The 23,667-nt window shown below is 43.7% G+C and overlaps 2 protein-coding genes across 4 annotated transcripts; both read right to left on the bottom strand.

Annotated features, from left to right (window-relative positions):
* Positions 1–1,173: 1,173 nt before the first annotated feature.
* On the bottom strand, positions 1,174–15,792 carry LOC105009593 (zinc finger protein 2). Its single transcript, XM_034291008.1, is given in 11 exon segments — positions 1,174–1,786; positions 1,789–2,448; positions 3,600–3,790; positions 5,563–5,630; positions 7,533–7,813; positions 7,931–8,065; positions 10,044–10,116; positions 11,731–11,939; positions 14,475–14,606; positions 15,051–15,111; positions 15,431–15,792. Coding segments are annotated over 9 exon segments (2,274 nt in total). The 5' UTR covers positions 14,581–14,606; positions 15,051–15,111; positions 15,431–15,792; the 3' UTR covers positions 1,174–1,235.
* Positions 15,793–17,909: 2,117 nt separating this feature from the next.
* Positions 17,910–23,447, bottom strand: LOC105009590 (histone PARylation factor 1). 3 transcript variants are annotated; one of them, XM_034291030.1, is made up of 9 exons: positions 23,337–23,429; positions 22,246–22,435; positions 21,464–21,650; positions 20,481–20,579; positions 20,216–20,369; positions 19,933–20,020; positions 19,482–19,654; positions 18,257–18,389; positions 17,910–18,222 (listed from the first exon to the last, which is right to left on the bottom strand). In XM_034291030.1, exons 1-9 carry the CDS (start codon positions 23,376–23,378, stop codon positions 18,218–18,220), a joined length of 1,071 nt encoding a protein of 356 aa, XP_034146921.1. In that variant the 5' UTR covers positions 23,379–23,429; the 3' UTR covers positions 17,910–18,217. The 3 variants fall into 3 exon arrangements, with proteins under 3 accessions (XP_034146921.1, XP_028974073.2, XP_028974071.2); XM_029118240.2 differs by having other exon boundaries at positions 17,910–18,389; positions 22,246–22,432; positions 23,337–23,447; XM_029118238.2 differs by having other exon boundaries at positions 17,910–18,389; positions 23,337–23,428.
* Between the last annotated feature and the right edge of the window lie 220 nt (positions 23,448–23,667).

Genomic DNA, 23,667 nt, shown 5'->3' with positions numbered 1-23,667 from the left:
CTTCAATGCATTTAGGGGTGTGGTCCTGGTCAAGACAATCTCCTGAACTCCAAACTGAACGTCAGAATGGGAAAGAAAGGTGATTTAAGCAATTTTGATCGTGGCATGGATGTTGGTGCCAGACGGGCCGGTCTGAGTATTTCACAATCTGCTCAGTTACTGGGATTTTCACGCACAACCATTTCTAGGGTTTACAAAGAATGGTGTGAAAAGGGAAAAACATCCAGTATGCGGCAGTCCTGTGGGCAAAAATGCCTTGTTGATGCTAGAGGTCAGAGGAGAATGGGCCGACTTATTCAAGCTGACAGAAGAGCAACTTTGACTGAAATAACCACTTGTTACAACCGAGGTATGCAGCAAAGCATTTGTGAAGCCACAACACGCACAACCTTGAGGCGGATGGGCTACAACAGCAGAAGACCCCACCGGGTACCACTCATCTCCACTACAAATAGGAAAAAGAGGCTACAATTTGCACAAGCTCACCAAAATTGGACAGTTGAAGACTGGAAGAATGTTGCCTGGTCTGATGAGTCTTGATTTCTTTTGAGACATTCAGATGGTAGAGTCAGAATTTGGCGTAAACAGAATGAGAACATGGATCCATCATGCCTTGTTACCACTGTGCAGGCTGGTGGTGGTGTAATGGTGTGGGGGATGTTTTCTTGGCACATGTTAGGCCCCTTAGTGCCAATTGGGCATCGTTTAAATGCCACGGCCTACCTGAGCATTGTTTCTGACCATGTCCATCCCTTTATGAGCACCATGTACCCATCCTCTGATGGCTACTTCCAGCAGGATAATGCACCATGTCACAAAGCTCGAATAATTTCAAATTGGTTTCTTGAACATAACAATTAGTTCACTGTACTGAAATGGCCCCCACAGTCACCAGATCTCAACCCAATAGAGAATCTTTGGGATGTGGTGGAACGGGAGCTTCGTGCCCTGGATGTGCATCCCACAAATCTCCATCAACTGCAAGATACTATCCTATCAATATGGGCCAACATTTCTAAAGAATGCTTTCAGCACTTTGTTGAATCAATGCCATGTAGAATTAAGGCAGTTCTTAAGGCGAAAGGGGGTCCAACACAGTATTAGTATGGTGTTCCTAATAATCCTTTAGGTGAGTGTAAATCTCCACACAGTACCTCATAATGACAAGTGAGAAAAGATTTGTAGACATTTATTAACATGTTTAAAACAGAAACATCACATTTAAAACAGAAACATCACAAGTATTCAGACTTATTCATACGACATTGGACACTTAAGGCTTTTCCTGTGTGGATGCGCTGGTGTGTTCTGAAATAACCCCCTGTACTGAAACTCTTCCCACACTGGGAACAGTGATAAGGCTTTTCCCCTGTGTGGATGCGCTGGTGTGTTCTGAGATGAACCCCTGCACTGAAACTCTTCCCACACTGGGAACAGTGATAAGGCTTTTCCCCTGTGTGGATGCGCTGGTGTTTTCTGAGGTCACCCCCTGCACTGAAACTCTTCCCACACTGGGAACAGTGATAAGGCTTTTCCCCTGTGTGGATGCGCTGGTGTGTTCTGAGATGAACCCCTGTACTGAAACTCTTCCCACACTGGGAACAGTGATAAGGCTTTTCCCCTGTGTGGATGCGCTGGTGTGTTCTGAGATTATCCACTCTACTGAAACTCTTCCCACACTGGGAACAGTGATAAGGCTTTTCCCCTGTGTGGATGCGCTGGTGTGTTCTGAGATGAACCCCTGTACTGAAACTCTTCCCACACTGGGAACAGTGATAAGGCTTTCCCCTGTGTGGATGCGCTGGTGTGTTCTGAGGTCACCCCCTGCACTGAAACTCTTCCCACACTGGGAACAGTGATAAGGCTTTTCCCCTGTGTGGATGCGCTGGTGTGTTCTGAGATGAACCCCTGTACTGAAACTCTTCCCACACTGGGAACAGTGATAAGGCTTTTCCCCTGTGTGGATGCGCTGGTGTTTTCTGAGGTCACCCCCTGCACTGAAACTCTTCCCACACTGGGAACAGTGATAAGGCTTTTCCCCTGTGTGGATGCGCTGGTGTGTTCTGAGATTATCCACTCTACTGAAACTCTTCCCACACTGGGAACAGTGATAAGGCTTTTCCCCTGTGTGGATGCGCTGGTGTGTTCTGAGATTATCCACTCTACTGAAACTCTTCCCACACTGGGAACAGAGGTGTAGTCCTGGTTTGTCTGTCTCTCTCTGTTTTCTAGTGAGAGGAGGGTTGGAGGAACCTGAGATGGTTGGTTGATGTTGAGACCTGCTGGAGGACAGGAGACTTTCTGCTCTGATCTCTCCACTCCTCAGCAGTCTGACATACTCCTCCTGGTGACATCTCTTTATGTGCTTGTGGAGATAAATCTGAGACGTGTACGACAACAGACAGCCAGGACAGGAGTAGATCTGGAACTTGGATGACTCATTCACATCTAAGACACACATAGAAAGAGAGATGGACTGAAATTATAATATCAATCAATCAAATGTATTTTTAAAGCCCTTTTCCATTCACACCAGCATGTTAGAGACGTACCACACAACCCCAGGAAATGTGAGCGTCATGTGTGGCCACTGCACAGAAACCTGATACATTGTCTTCACACTTGCAAAAGCTCGGGGGACTCAATCAAAACTGTGGCCCATGCTACCTCGAAAGGAGGCGTCTCGATACTGCACGTTTACTCAACAAAATAATCCATCGTCTTCAGTCTTCTTCGATGTCTCAGAAAATGTTGCACAATGTAAACAAAACCCTAGTTTAAAACAAGTTCACTGTGAAGAATATTGTGCCCATTCTACTTTAAATAATTGAGGCAACTATCTGAATCAAGTTTTTGAGTATTTCCAACAAGAAGTATTTTTAATTAAAATATCTTCGGGTTCTGGTGTTTCACAAACACAAATACACTGAACAAAATTATAAAAGCAACACTTTTGTTTTTGCCCCCATTTATCATGAGCTGAACTCAAAGATCTAAGACTTTCTCTATTTACACAAAAGGCCTATCTATCAAATATTATTGTCACACCAGATACTGACTCGTTTTCTGACCCCCCCCCCCCCATACAGTAAAACTGCACGTTTTAGAGTGGCCTTTTATTTATTTACCTGTGCAATAATCATGCTCTCTAATCAGCATCTTGATATGCCACACCTGTGAGGTGGATGGATTATCTCTGCAAAGGAGATGTGCTCACTAACACAGATTTAGACAGAGTTGTGAAAAATATTTGGGAGAAATAGGCCTTTTGTGTACACAGAGAAAGTCTTAGATCTTTGAGTTCAGCTCATGATAAAATGTTGCGTTTATAATTTGGTTCAGTGTAGAATTAAGTGCAAACAACCGTAATGTTTTAGTCACACTACTTAACCCTACTACAGTAACCAGAGGTTAATTACAAGCTGTCAGTATAAAGACCAATGGTGGAAATGGGTGATCTCATCATTGAATGTGAATCTTTCTGATGGTTTTGAAATCCTTTCTTCTTGGTCCATCACTCTACATGGCACATGGAATGGAGAGGAGAGGGATATTTATCTGAGAGGTAGAGAGAGAGGGAGGTAAAGACAGTTAAGTACCGTTAGCAGAACTCTTCTTATCCCAGATGTAGTCAAAGACGATGCCCAGGTCTCTGGCGTACTCCTCTCCGTACCAAACCAACAGCTCGTCTCCAACAGCTATGGGCTTACAGCAGCGGTACAGGATCCCTCCTCGGTACTGGAAGGCCACCAGATTCTGTTCTTCCTCATTACGGGCACAGTTGACATACCTGACAGACAGAGGAAGACACAGGGATAGAAAGAAAAGGTTGGATTGATGTGCTTGTATAGAGTCATGCTGTCTAGAGTCATCAAATACATTGAGTCCTGAATCAGAATTTAAAGCCTCAACGCTTCTATTCATCATGGCAGGGAAGACAGAACATTGAAGATGGCAATGCCAATATGGCTAAAGAGTTTCTCTGAGAATATAGGACTCAATGTTAACATCTTTTGCCACTGGGTTTGAAACGTACTGGTTCAAAAATAAACTCCTTCCAAAAATGTATCAGCATTACAACATGTAACCAAATACTTTTGTTACTTAACATGTTTAAATCTTAATTAAGTGCATTCTGGATGTATAAAACAATTCTAATTCTCATCAATTCTAATTCTAAAAATGTATAAAAACTTAACAGTTTCACTTTTAAACAAAACACAAACTCATTCATCCCCGGGGAACAAGGTGAACGGCTGGTCTGTCGTAGTTACTATGTATGTGGCTGTTTGTCGTGCAATCACCCAATGGGCATCTGCATTTAAATTCCTGACCAGCGTGACCAAGACGGATTGTCAGCCACCCGCTTGGCTGTCATGTTATTGGCATGGCTGGTCAGGGACTGTTTGCGAAAGTTGTCAGTGCCTTTGTAAGAAGACCCATTTGTCCGCTCGAGTTCCATCAAAGTCGAAACAGGTAAATATTTGTTTGCACTTAGCTAAAAATGTTAGCTTTCGTTTAAGCTCGTAGTTATCCTTTGCTGCCATCTTCTGTGACTTCATCTTGTGACTCGTGCAAGTTTTTAATTGTTTAAAGATTAAGGTTAAACATGGATGACTAGGTGGAAGTTCTCCCCCAGTCCTATGAACCTGGTTGTCTGGAGGTTCTCCCTCAGCCCTATCAGCCCTATGAACCTGGTTGTCTGGAGGTTCTCCCTCAGCCCTATGAACCTGGTTGTCTGGAGGTTTTCCCCCAGCCCTATTAACCTGGTTGTCTGGAGGTTCTCCCTCAGCCCTATGAACCTGATTGTCTGGAGGTTCTCCCCCAGCCCTATGAACCTGGTTGTCTGGAGGTTCTCCCTCAGCCCTATGAACCTGGTTGTCTGGAGGTTCTCCCCCAGCCCTATGAACCTGGTTGTCTGGAGGTTCTCCCCCAGCCCTATAAACCTGGTTGTCTGGAGGTTCTCCCCCAGCCCTATGGACCTGGTTGTCTGGAGGTTCTCCCTCAGCACTATAAACCTGGTTGTCTGGAGGTTCTCCCCCAGCCCTATGATAAAGATAATTACATTTGATGAATCATATTAGAGTCAACAGAATTTGTCTGTGTTTGTTATATATAAAAAGATACAATTACGTTTTACAACATTGTTTCTACGGAGCTGCATAGGTGAATCACACACACAAGGAGATCTGGGCTTTGACTCGGCCATTCCATTACCCTCCATTTCTTCATTTTTTGAATTTAAGTTAGCTTTAATTGCATGTGTGTTTTGGATCATTGTTCTGTTGTAAGAGTCATACTTTGTACAGCTTCTTCTTCTTGGACAGATGGCCTCACATTCTCAGCAGTTCTAAGTTGCAAAGGCTATAGGCTAACTTGGGTTTTTAAAATGCAGTGTTTTGAAATATCAGAAAAAAACTATTAATTGATCAATACAACATTAGATTACCAAAATAGTTAAACACACCCCTACTACACAGGAGAGTAAAAAGAGGGATACAAACAGAAGGGTTGTTGAAAGAGGACTGAGAGCTTTGATTTCTCATTCACATCACTACACACCTCATCCAATTGGAATACGTTTCTCTCTTGGCATCAATGTAGTCGTCCAATAGTCTGTTCTTGTAGATCTGAGACATATACACAGACAAAAATACAGGTGCTGGTTATATAATTAGAATATCATCATAAAGTTGATTTATTTCAGTAATTCCATTCAAAAAGTGAAACTGTATGTATGTATACGTTCACAGACTGATATATTTCACAAAGAGTGGACTGCAGCTGGAGTCAGTGCTTCAAGAACCACCATGCAGACATATGCAAGACATGGGTTTCAGCTGTCGCATTCCTTGTGTCAAGCCACTCTTGAACAAGACACAGCATCAGAAGCGTCTGGCCTGGGCTAAAGACAAAAAGGACTGGACTGCTGCTGAGTGGTCCAAAGTTATGTTCTCTGATGAAAGAAAATGTAGCATTTCCTTTGGAAATCAAGGTCCCAGAGTCTGAAGGAAGAGAGAAGCTGAAGGCCACTATCAGAGCAACCTGGGCTCTCATAACACCTGAGCAGTGCCACAGACTGATCGACTCCATGCCACGCCGCATTGCTGCAGTAATTCAGGCAAAAGGAGCCCCAACTAAGTTTTGAGTGCTGTACATGCTCATACTTTTCAGTTGGCCAACATTTCTAAAAATCAATTTTTTGTATTGGTCTTAAGTAATATTCTAATTTTCGGAGATACTGAATTTGGGATTTTCATTAGTTGTCAGATAAAATCTTCACAATTAAAATAAATAAACATTTGAAATATATCAGTCTGTGTGTAATGAATGAATATAATATACAAGTTTCACTTTTTGAATGGAATAACTGAAATAAATCAACTTTTGATGATATTCTAATTATATGACCAGCACCTGTATCTAGATTTTATTATTTGGTTGGTGGCAGAAGTTAGACAGTATTCAGTCACACACAAACACACCCACTACATAGTACTCAGACATATACACAGACATAAATCCACTACATCGTTTTTTAATGATATTCTAATATAAAAAATGCTTTTAGAACTGAAAGAAGCAATATTCGAATTCCAGGATTCGTGTCTGACTGGGATTTTGTGGCACCTTTTCTAAACTCCCTGTCTTGTTGTCAGGCTCAATCCTAGTGAGGTTTAGGTGTTGATTATCCAACCAGGTTGCCTAACATGCTTCAGTCTTCTGCTTCTGGCATCAACTGATCAAACCAGCCTTATATTTGGGAGGTTCTGTTTTGAACTAGTGAGTTTGCTTTGTTTTGACAGAATATAATGATGTGTGTTTAATGATTAGACAGTTCATATACAAAAAGGCTGTTACTGTTTTTCATTCCTCATTTAAAGAGAGAGAACAGACCTGTTGGGCTCCGTCCTAGTAAACTGTGTGTGTTGACGTTGAGCTCAATGTCCTGAGACATTAACTTTAGAAAAACACAGAGGAGCCGGACTCTGAGTGGAGGGCAGTTCTCTTTGGGCTGTGTTAACATTAACATTAGGAAATCAGCAACACAACCAGGTGGTCAGGGTCCAGAATAACAACACAACCAGGTGGTCAGGGTCCAGAATAACAACACAACCAGGTGGTCAGGGTCCAGGCTAACAACACAACCAGGTGGTCAGGGTCCAGGCTAACAACGCAACCAGTTGGTCAGGGTCCAGAATAACAACACAACCAGGTGGTCAGGGTCCAGAATAACAACACAACCAGGTGGTCAGGGTCCAGAATAACAACACAACCAGGTGGTCAGGGATGACCTGTAGGGCTGTGGGAAAGCTAGGTGTTGTCAGGCCTGTTAGTCCTGAGGCACAGACCAAAGACTCAGCAGGACGTTGCTACAGCATGGCTTTGAATCCAGACCTCTGTTCTTTCAGAAAAATCTCACACTGTACATTGAATACAGCAAAACAAATTGCCTGAAATAACATCTAATATACATACTTCTTCCTTTATCCCTAACCATAATACTTCAAACAAGTATAACACACACACACTCCTCCTACCACCCAGGAGTATCCACTCTCCATGGCCTGGTCTTTTTCTGTGTTCTCTCCTTCGTAAGGCCCATAGTGGGTTCCTACTGCCACAGTGTCCCCTTGGTTAAAAACCCCCAGTCCTGCTCCAGGGATGCCTGATGTCTTGATCTCCAGGCCAGGCGGCAGGGTGAGTCTGGCCCTGTCTGGAGCTCCTTGAGGGGCTGGGGTGTCAGGGATGAAGACAGGAGCACCGTGGAGCTCACACTTCCCAATGAAAAAATCACAGCAGTCCTCACAGACTGGAGGAGATACACAGAGTATGTTAAAAATGACCAGACTGATAAAGAGACAAAATGATTAAGAGACTGAGACAGAGAGACAAAGATAGCATGGGAGAAAGAGAGAAAATGACTCACAGAGGAAGTGGTCATCTTTAGGCTCCTCCTCCTCAATGTAAGAGACTCTTGTTCTGTCTCTCAGATTCTTGCCACGCTGGTAGTTTAAATCCTGGGTCTGTCCACGTCTTTCCAACCACTGTCTCTTAGATAGTCCTGACACACAAACACAATCTGTCTCTTAGATAGTCCTGACAGACAAACACAATCTGTCTCTTAGATAGTCCTGACACACAAACACAATCTGTCCCTTAGATAGTCCTGACACACAAACACACAATCTGTCTCTTAGATAGTCCTGACACACAAACACAATCTGTCTCTTAGATAGTCCTGACACACAAACACAATCTGTCCCTTAGATAGTCCTGACACACAAACACACAATCTGTCTCTTAGATAGTCCTGACACACAAACACAATCTGTCTCTTAGATAGTCCTGGCACACAAACACACAATCTGTCTCTTAGATAGTCCTGACAGACAAACACACAATCTGTCTCTTAGATAGTCCTGACACACAAACACAATCTGTCTCTTAGATAGTCCTGACACACAAACACAATCTGTCTCTTAGATAGTCCTGACACACAAACACAATCTGTCTCTTAGATAGTCCTGACACACAAACACACAATCTGTCTCTTAGATAGTCCTGGCACACAAACACACAATCTGTCTCTTAGATAGTCCTGACACACAAACACAATCTGTCTCTTAGATAGTCCTGACACACAAACACACAATCTGTCTCTTAGATAGTCCTGGCACACAAACACACAATCTGTCTCTTAGATAGTCCTGACAGACAAACACACAATCTGTCTCTTAGATAGTCCTGACAGACAAACACAATCTGTCTCTTAGATAGTCCTGACAGACAAACACACAAACAGTCTCTTAGATAGTCCTGGCACACAAACACACAATCTGTCTCTTAGATAGTCCTGACAGACAAACACACAATCTGTCTCTTAGATAGTCCTGACAGACAAACACAATCTGTCTCTTAGATAGTCCTGGCACACAAACACACAATCTGTCTCTTAGATAGTCCTGACACACAAACACAATCTGTCTCTTAGATAGTCCTGACACACAAACACAATCTGTCTCTTAGATAGTCCTGACACACAAACACACAATCTGTCTCTTAGATAGTCCTGACACACAAACACAATCTGTCTCTTAGATAGTCCTGACACACAAACACAATCTGTCTCTTAGATAGTCCTGACAGACAAACACACAATCTGTCTCTTAGATAGTCCTGACAGACAAACACACAATCTGTCTCTTAGATAGTCCTGACACACAAACAGTCTCTTAGATAGTCCTGGCACACAAACACACAATCTGTCTCTTAGATAGTCCTGACACACAAACAGTCTCTTAGATAGTCCTGGCACACAAACACACAATCTGTCTCTTAGATAGTCCTGACAGACAAACACACAATCTGTCTCTTAGATAGTCCTGACAGACAAACACAATCTGTCTCTTAGATAGTCCTGGCACACAAACACACAATCTGTCTCTTAGATAGTCCTGACACACAAACACAATCTGTCTCTTAGATAGTCCTGGCACACAAACACACAATCTGTCTCTTAGATAGTCCTGACAGACAAACACACAATCTGTCTCTTAGATAGTCCTGACACACAAACACAATCTGTCTCTTAGATAGTCCTGACACACAAACACAATCTGTCTCTTAGATAGTCCTGACACACAAACACAATCTGTCTCTTAGATAGTCCTGACAGACAAACACACAATCTGTCTCTTAGATAGTCCTGACAGACAAACACAATGTGTCTCTTAGATAGTCCTGACAGACAAACACACAATCTGTCTCTTAGAGGTCTGAGACACATGTTTTACACAGGTCTGACAGAGACAATAATCTGTCTTCTTAGAGGTTTGAGACACACAATCTGTTTTAGAGGTCTCTCAATTTAGAAAAGCCTAAGAAACAGACACTAATCTCTTTAAGACAAGCCACAAATATCATTTGTGTTCTTAGAGAAGCCTTAGAGACTGACACAATAATCTCTCTTCTCTAAAGCCAAATAAAATATTCTAAGCCAAATAAAAATCTCTATCTCTAAGCAGATTGTTGACTGCTACCTGATGCTGTTGGTTTGGGGTGTGGCTGTTGAGCCTCTCGCTGAGGAACTGCTTGTGTATCTGCCTCCCCCTCCTGACAGGAACAATTTACCTCAATTACCAATTTCAAATAAGGCAGAGGTCTCAAACCGGTTCCACGGAGGGCCGAGTGTCTGCAGGTTTTCGCTCTCACCTTGTACTTAATTGACTAATTAGGTCAGTAATTGGTTCGTTTCTACCCCCACCTGGTTGTTTCGGTCTGAACTGGGAAACAATTTAAAGGAAAACCCAAAAACCTGCAGACACATGGCCCACTGTGGAACCGGTTTGAGACCTCTGAAATAAGGGGTTCAACAAATGACTACATTTTATAGTGTCCCACTCCAGATGCAACTTGTTTAAGGAGCTGTAACCAGGCTCTGTATATTGTGTGCAGGAAACATAACATGTCGACTAACAAAGGTACACAAGACTAAGCATTCTGCAAAATAATGCAAATTAACCTATTGAGCACCAAGCTTGACAAGTTAAAAGTATTAATTGGAAAAAGGAGAAAATACATAGAAAATACAGTTCAGTAATCCACTACACATCTATGGATGTACTGACTACAACTGCAAAACGTATCCTTCCATTGACGAAACAAAACAATGCTCCTGTTTAATGTTAAGGGCAGGTAAAACAATGCTGCTGTTTAATGTTAAGGGCAGGTAAAACAATGCTGCTGTTTAATGTTAAGGGCAGGTAAAACAATGCTGCTGTTTAATGTTAAGGGCAGGTAAAACAATGCTGCTGTTTAATTTTAAGTGATTCACATTTCATAGCTACCATGCTTGAGACCGGAAAATAAAGTAACAGCAAAACCACAGTGGGTGTATATTGAGTGTACATGAGTGTCTCGGCAGACACTTAAATGTTCTGCTGTCTGAACTTTGAAGAACACCAGTGACCCTATTCTAAAAATAGGTTGGTCCTAAATCCCCATGTGTTCGACTTGCTTGAGATCTGGTGACTGCAAAGACCACAACATACTCATCAAACCATTCAGTGACACCTTGTGCCCTGTGGTTGGGGGGGCACTGTCATCCTGGAAGAGACCCAATAATGAACCCCCTTTCAAAGTCACTCAGATCCTTTCCTCTTGCCATCTACATCCAACATTGGGACAACTGGGCCTGCTCAGCATTATACATGCTCTGTTATACATGCCACAGAGAATGATTGGTTGTTAATTGCTTTATTCAGTGTTTCCCAATCCTGGTCCTGGGGACACAAAGGGGGGCACGTTTTAGTTTCTGCCCTGGTACTCACACCTGTTTCACATGTTGCCCTGCCACGTACACACTTGAGTGACGTAATCAACCTATCAGCAGGTCTTTAATTTGAATAAAGGTGTGTGAGTGCTTGGGCAAAAACAAAAACATGCACCCCTTTGGGTCCGGAGGACCAGGATTGGGAAAAACTGCCTTAATTGTTTCATGCAGTACACCTGTATAAAAGCCTCTGCATTTGTTACCTTCATCCAATCATTTATTCAGGTGTTTCCTTTAATTTGTCAACCGTCTGTAGCTTTGATTACATTTTTCAAGGGACACCAATGTTGCTTTGCATGCACCAACTTGTTTCAACTTAGGCGGACAGTGCTTGGTAAAAAATGTCAGCCTTGTAGACCTATATAATGGCCTGATGTTTAGAATAACATACAGACCTGTTCTGTAGATGTGGCAGCATTGTCAAGGTGAGGGGCAGTTGGTCTCCCGGTTGTACCCACCCGAGACGCCGCTGGTCTCCTGGTTGTACCCACCCGAGACGCCGCTGGTCTCCTGGTTGTACCCACCCGAGACGCCGCTGGTCTCCTGGTTGTACCCACCCGAGACGCCGCTGGTCTCCTGGTTGGGGATCGGAGGCTCCGGGGTGCTGTGGGGTCAGTAGGAACCCAATATAAAACTTCTTATGTAACACCTACCTGCCTATATACAGAAAACTTCTAACCATTTCAAGTAGTAACAAAGACCTTCTACACTCCTGTTCACTTCATACACTCCTACTCCTGCCAGTCTTCTGGTGGTACATGAGGTCCTCTACCGGTCTACTGGTGACACATGAGGTCCTCTACCGGTCTACTGGTGACACATGAGGTCCTCTACCGGTCTACTGGTGGTACATGAGGTCCTCTACCGGTCTACTGGTGGTACATGAGGTCCTCTACCGGTCAACTGGTGGTACATGAGGTCCTCTACCGGTCTACTGGTGGTAAATGAGGTCCTCTACCGGTCAACTGGTGAGACATGAGGTCCTCTACCGGTCTACTGGTGGTACATGAGGTCCTCTACCGGTCAACTGGTGCTACATAAGGTCCTCTACCGGTCTACTGGTGACACATGAGGTCCTCTACCGGTCTACTGGTGACACATGAGGTCCTCTACCGGTCTACTGGTGGTACATGAGGTCCTCTACCGGTCAACTGGTGGTACATGAGGTCCTTTACCGGTCTACTGGTGGTAAATGAGGTCCTCTACCGGTCAACTGGTGAGACATGAGGTCCTCTACCGGTCTACTGGTGGTACATGAGGTCCTCTACCGGTCTACTGGTGGTACATGAGGTCCTCTACCGGTCTACTAGTGGTACATGAGGTCCTCTACCGGTGGTACATGAGGTCCTCTACCGGTCTACTGGTGACACATGAGGTCCTCTACCGGTCTACTGGTGGTACATGAGGTCCTCTACCGGTCAACTGGTGGTACATGAGGTCCTCTACCGGTCTACTGGTGGTAAATGAGGTCCTCTACCGGTCTACTGGTGGTAAATGAGGTCCTCTACCGGTCAACTGGTGGTACATGAGGTCCTCTACCGGTCTACTGGTGGTACATGAGGTCCTCTACCGGTCTACTGGTGGTACATGAGGTCCTCTACCGGTCTACTGGTGGTACATGAGGTCCTCTACCGGTGGTACATGAGGTCCTCTAGCGGTCTACTGGTGGTACATGAGGTCCTCTACCGGTCTACCGGTGCTACCTGAGGTCCTCTACCGGTCTACTGGTTGCCCATGAGGTCCTCTACCGGTACATGAGGTCTTCTACCGGTCTACTGGTGGTACATGAGGTCCTCTACCAGTCTTCTGGTGGTACATAAGGTCCTCTACCGGTCTCCTGGTGGTACATGAGGTCCTCTACCTGTACATGAGGTCCTCTACCGGTCTACTGGTGGTAAATGAGATCCTCTACCGGTCTCCTGGTGCTACATGAGGTCCTCTACTGGTTGTACATGAGGTCCTCTACTGGTCAACTGGTGGTACATGAGGTCCTCTACCGGTCTACTGGTGCTACATGAGGTCCTCTACCAGTCTACTGCTGGTATTAGCAGAGGTTATCTAATAGTCACTAGTGCCACGTTTCCACTGGCGCCAAACACAGGTGTTTTACCATAAAGTCCAGAAATGTTTCTGTTTCCATTGACATGGGCCAGTGCCAGTTGGCCACCAGGCCATGGCCAAGTAGCCCGGGTCTCATTGGGTGCCAAGCCCCATCCTTCAGGACTTAGGGCGGGGTTTGCGGGTTGACGCGTTATGTGCTGCAAAAACGCAGCATGTTGTGCTATTCGAACAGCGATGTGTTTCATTTGCTTCGTTTTTAGGCTTCTTGTAATCGTTTTCATCTGATCTAACAAACACATTCATGATAAAATAAAGGAAATAAAGCAACAGTACAGGGAAGCAGAGACTCAGAAAGAATTACATTTACAAAAACTGAGTGCTGAGACTGAGACGTTGCCTTCAGAACCTACAACAAAACAAAATTACCTCAGAATTCACCTCAGATAGTTTAGACAAAATACTTACTATGCTAAATAATGTGTAAATACAGAAAAGGTGGAGTTTGAGGAAGAAATTAATTTTAATACTCAAGTTCAAACGCCATATCTTATACAAACAGAGAACGGTGTTATTGCTTTTTTATTTTACTACCAGAAAAACATCGCCTTTTATTTTTCATAACCGGTAAACTAAATCGCATCAATAGTTTACTCTTCCCTCCCCATCTGAGCCCCTCCTTAAGTCCTTGGTACCAAACGTTTAGTCGAAACAGGAATGTCTAGAGCCAACATTAGCATAAATCACCGGTGTAGCCTTGGTACCAGGATAAAGCACCAGTGGAAATGCGGCATAGGGGAATCTAAAGAGGTACTCTACCAGTCAACTGGTATCTGTGTATCTGAAGAGATCCTCTACCAGTCAACTGGTATCTGAAGAGGTCCTCTACCAGTCAACTGGTATCTGAAGAGGTCCTCTACCACTCAACTGGTATCTGAATAGGTCCTCTACCAGTGTACTGGTATCTGAGTAACTGAAGTGGTCCTCTACCAATTTACTGGTGGTATCTGTAGAGATCCTCTACTACTCTCCTGATGGTATCTGAGGAGGTACAAAGTCTTAAGGTTTACTGCTGTTCTACCTGGTGTGTATCTCTCCAGATGAGGAGTCCATTCATCTTCCTCCTCTGAGTCACTAGGCTCAAAAAGCGGGGCTGTATTGTCCATTTGAGGTCTTCCTTTCCTCATAAATGCAGGTACTGGGGAGTTCAGCCCTGCGAGACACATGAGAACACCATAGAGACAAAGACACACTCCTTCAGGACAGGTGTGAAATAACCAGACCAGGTAGAAACGCACACTAATCCTAAAGACTGAACTATCTACCTTTCAAGTTACATTAATGAATATATAATGTCTGCTTTCATGAACTTTACCTATAGCCAGCATAGCGAGGTGGTTTCTCCTCACACTTCTGTACCTCACTTTCTCAGCCTTGACTAGATGAATCCACTCCGTTTTAGAAAAATATCTCTTCAAATCATCAAAGTCATCCTAATGGGGTGAGGAAATCTGAGGTAACTACATGCACGAGCAGGCCCTCTGATATCTACGTGTGCTAAGCTACCTACATCTATAGTTAGGCAATCTCAACATTCTATACTTCAATTACTACACTTGCTAGCTAACTCTGTTTAGTTAGGCTTGTTTGAACTCACCTCTTCCGAAGAACTCATCTTTAGGGTACAGTACAGAAGTGTCTCCCGAAGTTATTTGCCCCTGAATGACAATGAGACGTTCTGTCACTTAATTTCAATTCGAAATGAATATGTTGCTTAACAAGTTACTGTAGTGATTTACTAACTCGTTAGTACGCATTTTGACTACTTTGGCCAACTAAAGTTAGCTAGCTTTAACTAACTAGTAAAAAGCTAACAAAAATATTCCAAAGGTCAGCAGGCAACAACTGAGCTAACAGGTTTGCCAGCTAAGGTTACACACGCTATCTAATTTGTAACTTGATGTAAATGACTTATATAGCTACATAATAGATTATCCTTGATAATGAAATAGCAATTATAGTAATTCTAAACATTACTTGCTTTTTGAAACCGTAGACGCTCTCCGAATCTTCGTCGCTCCCGGTATCTTCGTCGCTCCCGGTATCTTCGTCGCTCCCGGTAACTTCGTCGCTCCCGGTATCCTCTACGCTCCCGGTATCTTCGTCGCTCCCGGTATCCTCTACGCTCCCGGTATCTTCGTCGCTCCCGGTATCCTCTACGCTCCCGGTATCCTCTACGCTCCCGGTAACTTCGTCGCTCCCGGTAACTTCGTCGCTCCCGGTATCCTCTACGCTCCCGGTATCCTCTACGCTCCCGGTATCCTCTACGCTCCCGGTATCCTCTACGCTCCCGGTATCCTCTACGCTCCCGGTATCCTCTACGCTCCCGGTATCCTCTACGCTCCCGGTATCTTCGTCGCCTTTCTCATCCAACTTGCTACTGACGTTCTGAGGTAAATTCTGCAAACTCAGTGTTCCTCGCGACTGCATTTGGCGCCAATTCTATAACGGCCGGAGAGTTACATAGAAAACATGTGTACGTGATTGAATGAAGACTTTCCATTCGTGATGAAAATCTACTCAGGTACAGGCTTGAACCGCAGTATTTTATTTATTTTATTTTGTGTAGCTCACATAATATAATTAAATAGTATTATATTTTAGTGAAATTATTGTAAACCGTGTCTCCAGTATGACCAAACAATGATATTCTGTTCTTGTTTGGTAACGGGTTTGTGGTATGTTGTTAGTGTACATGTGCAAGCAAGTTTATTTACTTAGCACCATTCATACATAGGAGCAATGTGCTTTACAAAGAAAAAGAGAAATACAAAAATAGAATAGAATTACAACAAGTACTAAAATAAAAACAAAATATCGTAATAAGAAAACATAATTAGAAAATAGTTTACCATGTCGTTAGTTCCGTAAGAACAGCTCGTAGATGGTATACAGTGTTGGCCATAGACATCATCTCCTCATGCCTTGTTCAAATATAATCAATGGGGGAAACATTTTAAAAACTAAGACCGACACTAATAAATACATAAAATGCTTCTAAAATGTTTTACAATGGAGTAGCACCAGAATGGCTATGGCAGGATGGTATGGTTTCAATACATTACCTATCTAGGGTTTAGGATATTTTTCCAAAAAAGTTGAAAAGGAAAGTTTTGAGTGAGGAAAAGAGGCGTTCAATTTGCAGTGGTCTATTAATTTTAATCTTTCTGTTCCTCATTCAAAACCTTCCTTTTCGACTTTTTTGGAAAGGTAAGAAAAAGGTGCAGTGGTCTCTTAATTTTTTCCGGAAATGTATGTTTCACCTTGTTGACTAGCTGGGGTTAACCTTGAACATGGGAAAACTGAACAACAAACGATTACAGATCAGAAATTAAAATAAGACTGTAAATTCCAAATAAACAAGGGAAGTGGGGATAGAGATAATTGTGTTTTTTGTGGAGGAATGGATTGAACCAATGCCCATGTTTTTAATATGAACATGTAAAAGATATTCTAATATAACATTTCAATGCAGTATTTGATTTTAAGACAAATTTCCGAAATAACTAGACAAAAACATTTTTTTTTTTATTATTTAAATGGAAGTGATTTCAGTTATTCCCAAATAAACAATATTTATTAATTTAGCTGACGCGCTCATCCGGATTGACTTGCGTTAGTTAGGGCACACATTTTCATACCGAACCCCAACTGGCATTAAACCAGCCGAGTGACTTGATGTTTTGGGTGGGGATCCTGGACAAAGAAAGTTTTAAGACCCCTCTCCAACGGGGTCTCGCCGGGTCTCACCCCAGCCCCTTCCTGTCGTCAGAGGGAAGGTTTTAAAGCCTGCTGATCACGTTGCTATGGTGACGCTTCTCATCCCTGCCAAGAAACCATCGTGACGTCGTGCGCTGTCCGGTGCTGAAGTGTTGTCTCGGGACGGGGTGCTGAATCTGTCATCTTGAAGATGCATTAAGTGCCAACAGGCTTGTTGCTTAGTTTATTTCATTGTTTATTTCTTGTTCAGGATACAATAACCACTTTCAGAGTAACTCAGCCTCTATAGAATCAGAATGCTGTTAATACATTTCTCCCAGTTTCTCAGTCGCATAGCTCTTTATAATGTCTTTGTAAAAAGTACTATTATTCAAAGAGAAAAAAAATATTTAGATGTTCCTGTTTATTGATTAAATCACTTAAGCATGTAATTCGTCTGGTATACATTTGAGTTTTACCTTTAATTGCACCCGATTAATCCGTTTTGGGGAAGTTTAAAGTTTTTCCATCAACCTTCATTATCAATGGAGTGACCTCACCTCACAGGCAAATAGGGTCAACATACAGCAAACCATGTGTAAGGTTTTGTTATTTTAATCCGATAAGCAGCTCATTCTAAAACCCTGACTGATTTTGGACTTGAACAGAATATAAATGACATGACCCCTAGACTACAATGATGTTTTAACCCCATAGTTAAATCTTTTAGATGGGTTATTGAGGCAGTAAGACAGTCTCTTAGAAATATAATACTTTATTCCACATCCACTTTTACAGACACCATTCAACGACTGAAGCACTGAAACCGCTTCAATAAAAACAAGGCAAATAAAAACAGTAAGAGGCAACAGCTTCATGAAAAACAACCATCCTTCCCTCTTCTTTCCAATCCTTCCAGGGTTCCCATCGGCCTGAGGAGAGTTGGTTCTGCCTGGGTTCTACTCAGCCTGAGGAGTTGGTTCTGCCAGGGTTCTACTCAGCCTGAGGAGTTGGTTCTGCCAGGGTTCTACTCAGCCTGAGGAGTTGGTTCTGCCAGGGTTCTACTCAGCCTGAGGAGTTGGTTCTGCCATTGTTCTACTCAGCCTGAGGAGAGTTGGTCTAGGCTGTCATCTTCTGAACGCCTGGTTAGGTGAGCCTCCAGGATCTCACCAAAAAGGCCCCTCTTCAGCAGGTTGTAGGCCAAGGGCAGCAGTTGCCTGATCACCTTAGTGAAATACTGGGGGATACAGGAAACTGGGATTAAAAGACACACAATGGAGGAGGAAGCGATGGCCACGTTCATGTGCTATTGGAAGCCATTTTGGACTGGAACGTTTCACTTCAACAACCCTTAGAGTTGGAATTATTAGTATAAAACTGAGGACATATTAGACAGTCCCTACCTCCTTTATTGGCTCTGAGAAAAATGCAAAGAGATTGTCCAATCAACACAATGTGTGTGTGTGTGTGGAGACTGAGATATGTGCACTATGGTGTGTGTGTGTGTGTGGACTGTGGGATATGTGCACTATGGTGTGTGTGTGTGTAGACTGTGGGATATGTGCACTATGGTGTGTGTGTGTGTGTAGACTGTGGGATATGTGCACTATGGTGTGTGTAGACTATGGTGATATGTGCACTATGGTGTGTGTGTGTGTAGACTATGGTGATATGTGCACTATGGTGTGTGTGTGTGTAGACTATGGTGATATGTGCACTATGGTGTGTGTGTGTAGACTATGGTGATATGTGCACTATGGTGTGTGTGTGTGTGTAGACTGGGATATGTGCACTATGGTGTGTGTGTGTGTGTGTAGACTGGGATATGTGCACTATGGTGTGTGTGTGTGTGTAGACTGGGATATGTGCACTATGGTGTGTGTGTGTGTGTAGACTGTAGGATGTGTGCACTATGGTGTGTGTGTGTGTGTAGACTGTAGGATGTGTGCACTATGGTGTGTGTGTGGAGACTATGGTGATATGTGCACTATTGTGTGTGTGGAGACTATGGTGATATGTGCACTATTGTGTGTGTGGAGACTATGGTGATATGTGCACTATTGTGTGTGTGGAGACTATGGTGATATGTGCACTATTGTGTGTGTGGAGACTATGGTGATATGTGCACTATTGTGTGTGTGGAGACTATGGTGATATGTGCACTATGGTGTGTGTGTGTAGACTTTGGGATATGTGCACTATGGTGTGTGTGTGTAGACTTTGGGATATGTGCACTATGGTGTGTGTGTGTGTAGACTGTAGGATATGTGCACTATGGTGTGTGTGGAGACTGTGGGATATGTGCACTATGGTGTGTGTGTACACGTACGTGTGATCCATAGCAGAAGAGGTCCATCCCCAGCTCCAGACCCATTCCATAGTCACACTCATCATTGGCAAACTGGACAAAGGTGATCATCTCCTGCAGGGGGCCGAACGCCTTCATCCTCTCCTCATCAGACCGGGCCTCCACTATCGCCTTACACACCCGCTTCAGACCCGCTGCCACACAGACACACATGTACAGACACACACACGCACAGACACCAACAGACACATACATGCACAGACACACGCACGCACACACACACACACGCACAGACACACACACGTACATCAGTCCAGGCTTCAGGGGGGAGCTCATCAGGAATGAGTGAATTGGCACAGTGGACTCAAAGCGTCCTGGGTTAGCTGGTTAGTTGACAGTTTAAATAAAAACTGATATACAAGACACAAATACAAGAATCCTTTTGTAAAACACTGTCAGGACACAGTTTTACCATCGGTCTCCGGCAGCTCCCGGTAACCGACATCGTTTTTGTCAACGGGCACCACCAGTCCTGCTCCATGGAACGTCTTGGTGACCACCTGGGGTTGAACAGGTATATGGGGTTGAACAGGTACAGTCTGACTAATAGAAGCACTCGTAAAAGCACTTTGTGACAACTGCTGATGTAAAAAGGGCTTTATAAATACATTAACGGGTGTCAGCTAGCCAACCACCAAACAAACCACCAGTCGAATGAATGGGGTCAGCTGAAGTGTGATTGTAGTGCAAGTCACCTTTTTGTCTCTAAGCTTCATGGCTTTGGACTTCTGCTCCAAAGACAAACCCAGAGACTCCGCCCTCTCTCTAAGCTCCTCCCCCAGGATACCCAGGGCACCTCCTCCCTCTTTCCTCCCGCCCTTCTCCTTCCGCTTCTTACCCAGAAACAGACTGGGGGAGGAAACATGAGAAAGGAAGGACAGGGATGGTAGACAGCATGACTTCATACATCGTCAGTGAATCTGGATCACCATGGTCAGTCAGTTAGTGGAGGACACTTACTAGACAGCAGCAAACATGTTGTCCCCCATCTGTGAGATGGTACAGCCCTTCTTGACTTCATTCTCCCCTACAAACACGGGCAGGGAGTCCGGACTATCTCTGTAAAGTAGGGATGCAGAGAAACAGGTGACTGTGTTGTAGAAAAGGATGTTTCCGTTTTTTGTCATGTAGAAAGCGACCACTGGAACAAAGAGGTCATACAGGGGTCAACTAGAGAACTCTGGATTCCCTGGAAAACAACAGAAGTGTTTCTGAGTAATTAACTTATTAAAGTTATCCTGTTGAGTGTCCCCCTCTATTAGTCAGAATATACCTGTAGTAGCCCAGGTGGAGTTGAGGGTCCTCTATTAGTCAGACTATACCTGTAGTAGCCCAGGTGGAGTTGAGTGTCCTCCTCTATTAGTCAGAATATACCTGTAGTAGCCCTGGTGGAGTTGAGTGTCCTCCTCTATTAGTCAGACTATACCTGTAGTAGCCCAGGTGGAGTTGAGTGTCCTCTATTAGTCAGACTATACCTGTAGTAGCCCAGGTGGAGTTGAGTGTCCCCCTCTATTAGTCAGACTATACCTGTAGTAGCCCAGGTGGAGTTGAGTGTCCACCTCTATTAGTCAGACTATACCTGTAGTAGCCCAGGTGGAGTTGAGTGTCCCCCTCTATTAGTCAGACTATACCTGTAGTAGCCCAGGTGGAGTTGAGTGTCCTCCTCTATTAGTCAGAATATACCTGTAGTAGCCCAGGTGGAGTTGAGTGTCCTCCTCTATTAGTCAGAATATACCTGTAGTAGCCCAGGTGGAGTTGAGTGTCCTCCTCTATTAGTCAGAATATACCTGTAGTAGCCCAGGTGGAGTTGAGTGTCCCCCTCTATTAGTCAGACTATACCTGTAGTAGCCCAGGTGGAGTTGAGTGTCCCCCTCTATTAGTCAGACTATACCTGTAGTAGCCCAGGTGGAGTTGAGTGTCCTCCTCTATTAGTCAGACTATACCTGTAGTAGCCCAGGTGGAGTTGAGTGTCCCCCGTTCCCTGCAGTATGGTCTGGTATTCAGGGGGGTCATAGAAGTACCGCCAGTGGAGGTGGTAGTTGGGCTGGGGGTTGGCAGAGTTTCTGTGGGCCTCTGCCAGGATGTCAAACGGTCCAACCAACCGCAAACCCAGAGTTTCTTTCAATGCATCTATGAGTGGGGAGAAGAGAAGCGTCTGTGGTTTAGATACAGACACAGAAGTAGCATGTTATGCTTTAGCCATGGCTATAAAACACCAAGACCAGTAAGATGATGATATACTGGAGAACAAAGGTTACATCCCAAATTACAGTATTCCTTATACACACAGCACACAGTTTATTAGGGACAGCCATCTGGTATTGGGAAGGACACCCTTCTCCTGTAGAACAGTCCAAATTATTTTGGATGCATTCTAGATGGTCTCAGAACTGTTACATGGGGATGCGGGTCGATGCTCAGATACAGAACTGGCACCGTCCATAATCCCATGCTCAGTCTCAGATACAGAACTGGCACCGTCCATAATCCCTTGCTCAGTCTCTTCGTCACCCATTTTCATTTAAAATGCCTAAGAAACTGTCACTAAACAGATCCTTTGGGTTCTCAACTAAAGACCCTGAGATCTCTAATCAATGTGCTTTTAACAGGCTCATGAGCGGCACAGCGATCTAAGGAACGTTATCTCATGGCACAACTGCGTCTGACATCTGACCATTGAGAACCACTTTAAACACTTAATGACAGAACGTGCGAGACCAGTTACCTCTGGGGCTCTCGGGGCAGAGCCGTGAGCAGAACTCCCAGAAGTGGTAGAAGTCTTCAGGCATTCGGAGCTTGTACAGCCTCTCCACCTCCTCCCGCAGCCCGGTCGACACATCGGCAAAAGCCAGGCCCACCGTCGGCTCCTCTGGCCTGGTTTTCTTTCTCAACTCCCCATTGGTAGAGTCAGCCTCCCAAAATAGAACAAGGGCATATTTATTCCATTCACATGATGGAGTTCAATGGACCCCCTGTTACTAAGACAATGCAAACATGGACTTGTGTACAGTCCAATAAGTGAAAATAGTACATGGAATCAAAACATTATTGAAAACTTAGGCGTGACTTTTTAAATATCATATGTACTTAACATTGACAACTGTGCACATTTTCCAAAATGTGCTACCCCGATTTAGAAAAAAGGACACATGAAGGAACTCTTATTCTGAAAGAGGCTAAAATTCATGACTTAAGTACTTCATTTTCATTGGTTCCAGATATTGGAATATCACACCAGCTAGTTAGTGTTTATATTACAGTTGGTAGATACAAAGCTTGGTAAAAGAATGACTGCACAACATGTAACTATTTTAACACATTTCTTCAAGTAAATTTGTTTTGTAAAATAGTTGAATTTTTGTTGTGTGCATTGAGTCGTATATTTTAGCTTTACAACATTATACTTTTTTTGGTTTGACAAATTAACATTTTTACGATTTTCACTTTGCAACGAATTTCCTAGGCTGATAAATTTGTTGCAAAAACAAAATAGAAGGGCTGACTTTCCGTTGCAAAATGTATTTCTACGGTCTGGGTACTGATTATCAACATTACCATGTTGGACCATGATTTAATACAATTAAATCAGTACAGCAAAGTAGTAACATAACCGTAGCTGAATGCTAAAAAGAGAAATAAATCAATCTGCTAGCTCGCCAGCTAACGTCGTTAAATTAGTGCTCCCTGGCGCACAACATTTTGTCCCTCTAGCTGCAAAAGCAGCTAACGGGCATATTCCATCATATGATTGCTACGTCAAATATGAACCAACTGTGGGATTTGGCCGGTTTTAAATGTGCTTTGAAATAACAATACCTGGGGAGTCGATTTCGGTTTTCTTTTCCCGCGCCCTGTCATCTTTTTCCTTTTCTCCGTCCGACAGCAAATAATCACACAGCTGTGCAGCTAACCACAGCACATTGGGACTTTTGTCAGTGTGATGTAGTAGTACGGCGCCGCCTGGTGGTTCGGAGGGTGCATCGTTCTTCAGTGTAGAACTCAAAACGTTCTCAAAACGAACTAAAAAATTTCCAAATAACGTCCCTCTGCCGCAGTATGTTAGTGAGAATACCTCTTGGTAAACTGTTACACGATACATACATTTCTAATAAAAAAGTAAGCGTAGTTAATGAACACACAAAACTCT

The sequence above is a fragment of the Esox lucius genome, chromosome 25, assembly GCF_011004845.1.
Source record: "Esox lucius isolate fEsoLuc1 chromosome 25, fEsoLuc1.pri, whole genome shotgun sequence".
Lineage (NCBI taxonomy): Eukaryota > Metazoa > Chordata > Actinopteri > Esociformes > Esocidae > Esox > Esox lucius.
This window is presented reverse-complemented; position numbering and strand designations above follow the sequence as displayed.

Excerpts from the sequence above, each read along its gene's own strand:
- LOC105009590 (XM_034291030.1), bottom strand. The coding sequence starts at position 23,378 with ATGACAGGGCGCGGGAAAAGAAAACCGAAATCGACTCCCCAG. Across the intron at positions 20,580-21,463 it reads CTCCACCTGGGCTACTACAG|AGATAGTCCGGACTCCCTGC; the intron begins GTATAGTCTGAC and ends CCTACTTTACAG. Across the intron at positions 18,390-19,481 it reads TCTTCTGCTATGGATCACAC|TATTTCACTAAGGTGATCAG; the intron begins GTACGTGTACAC and ends TGTATCCCCCAG.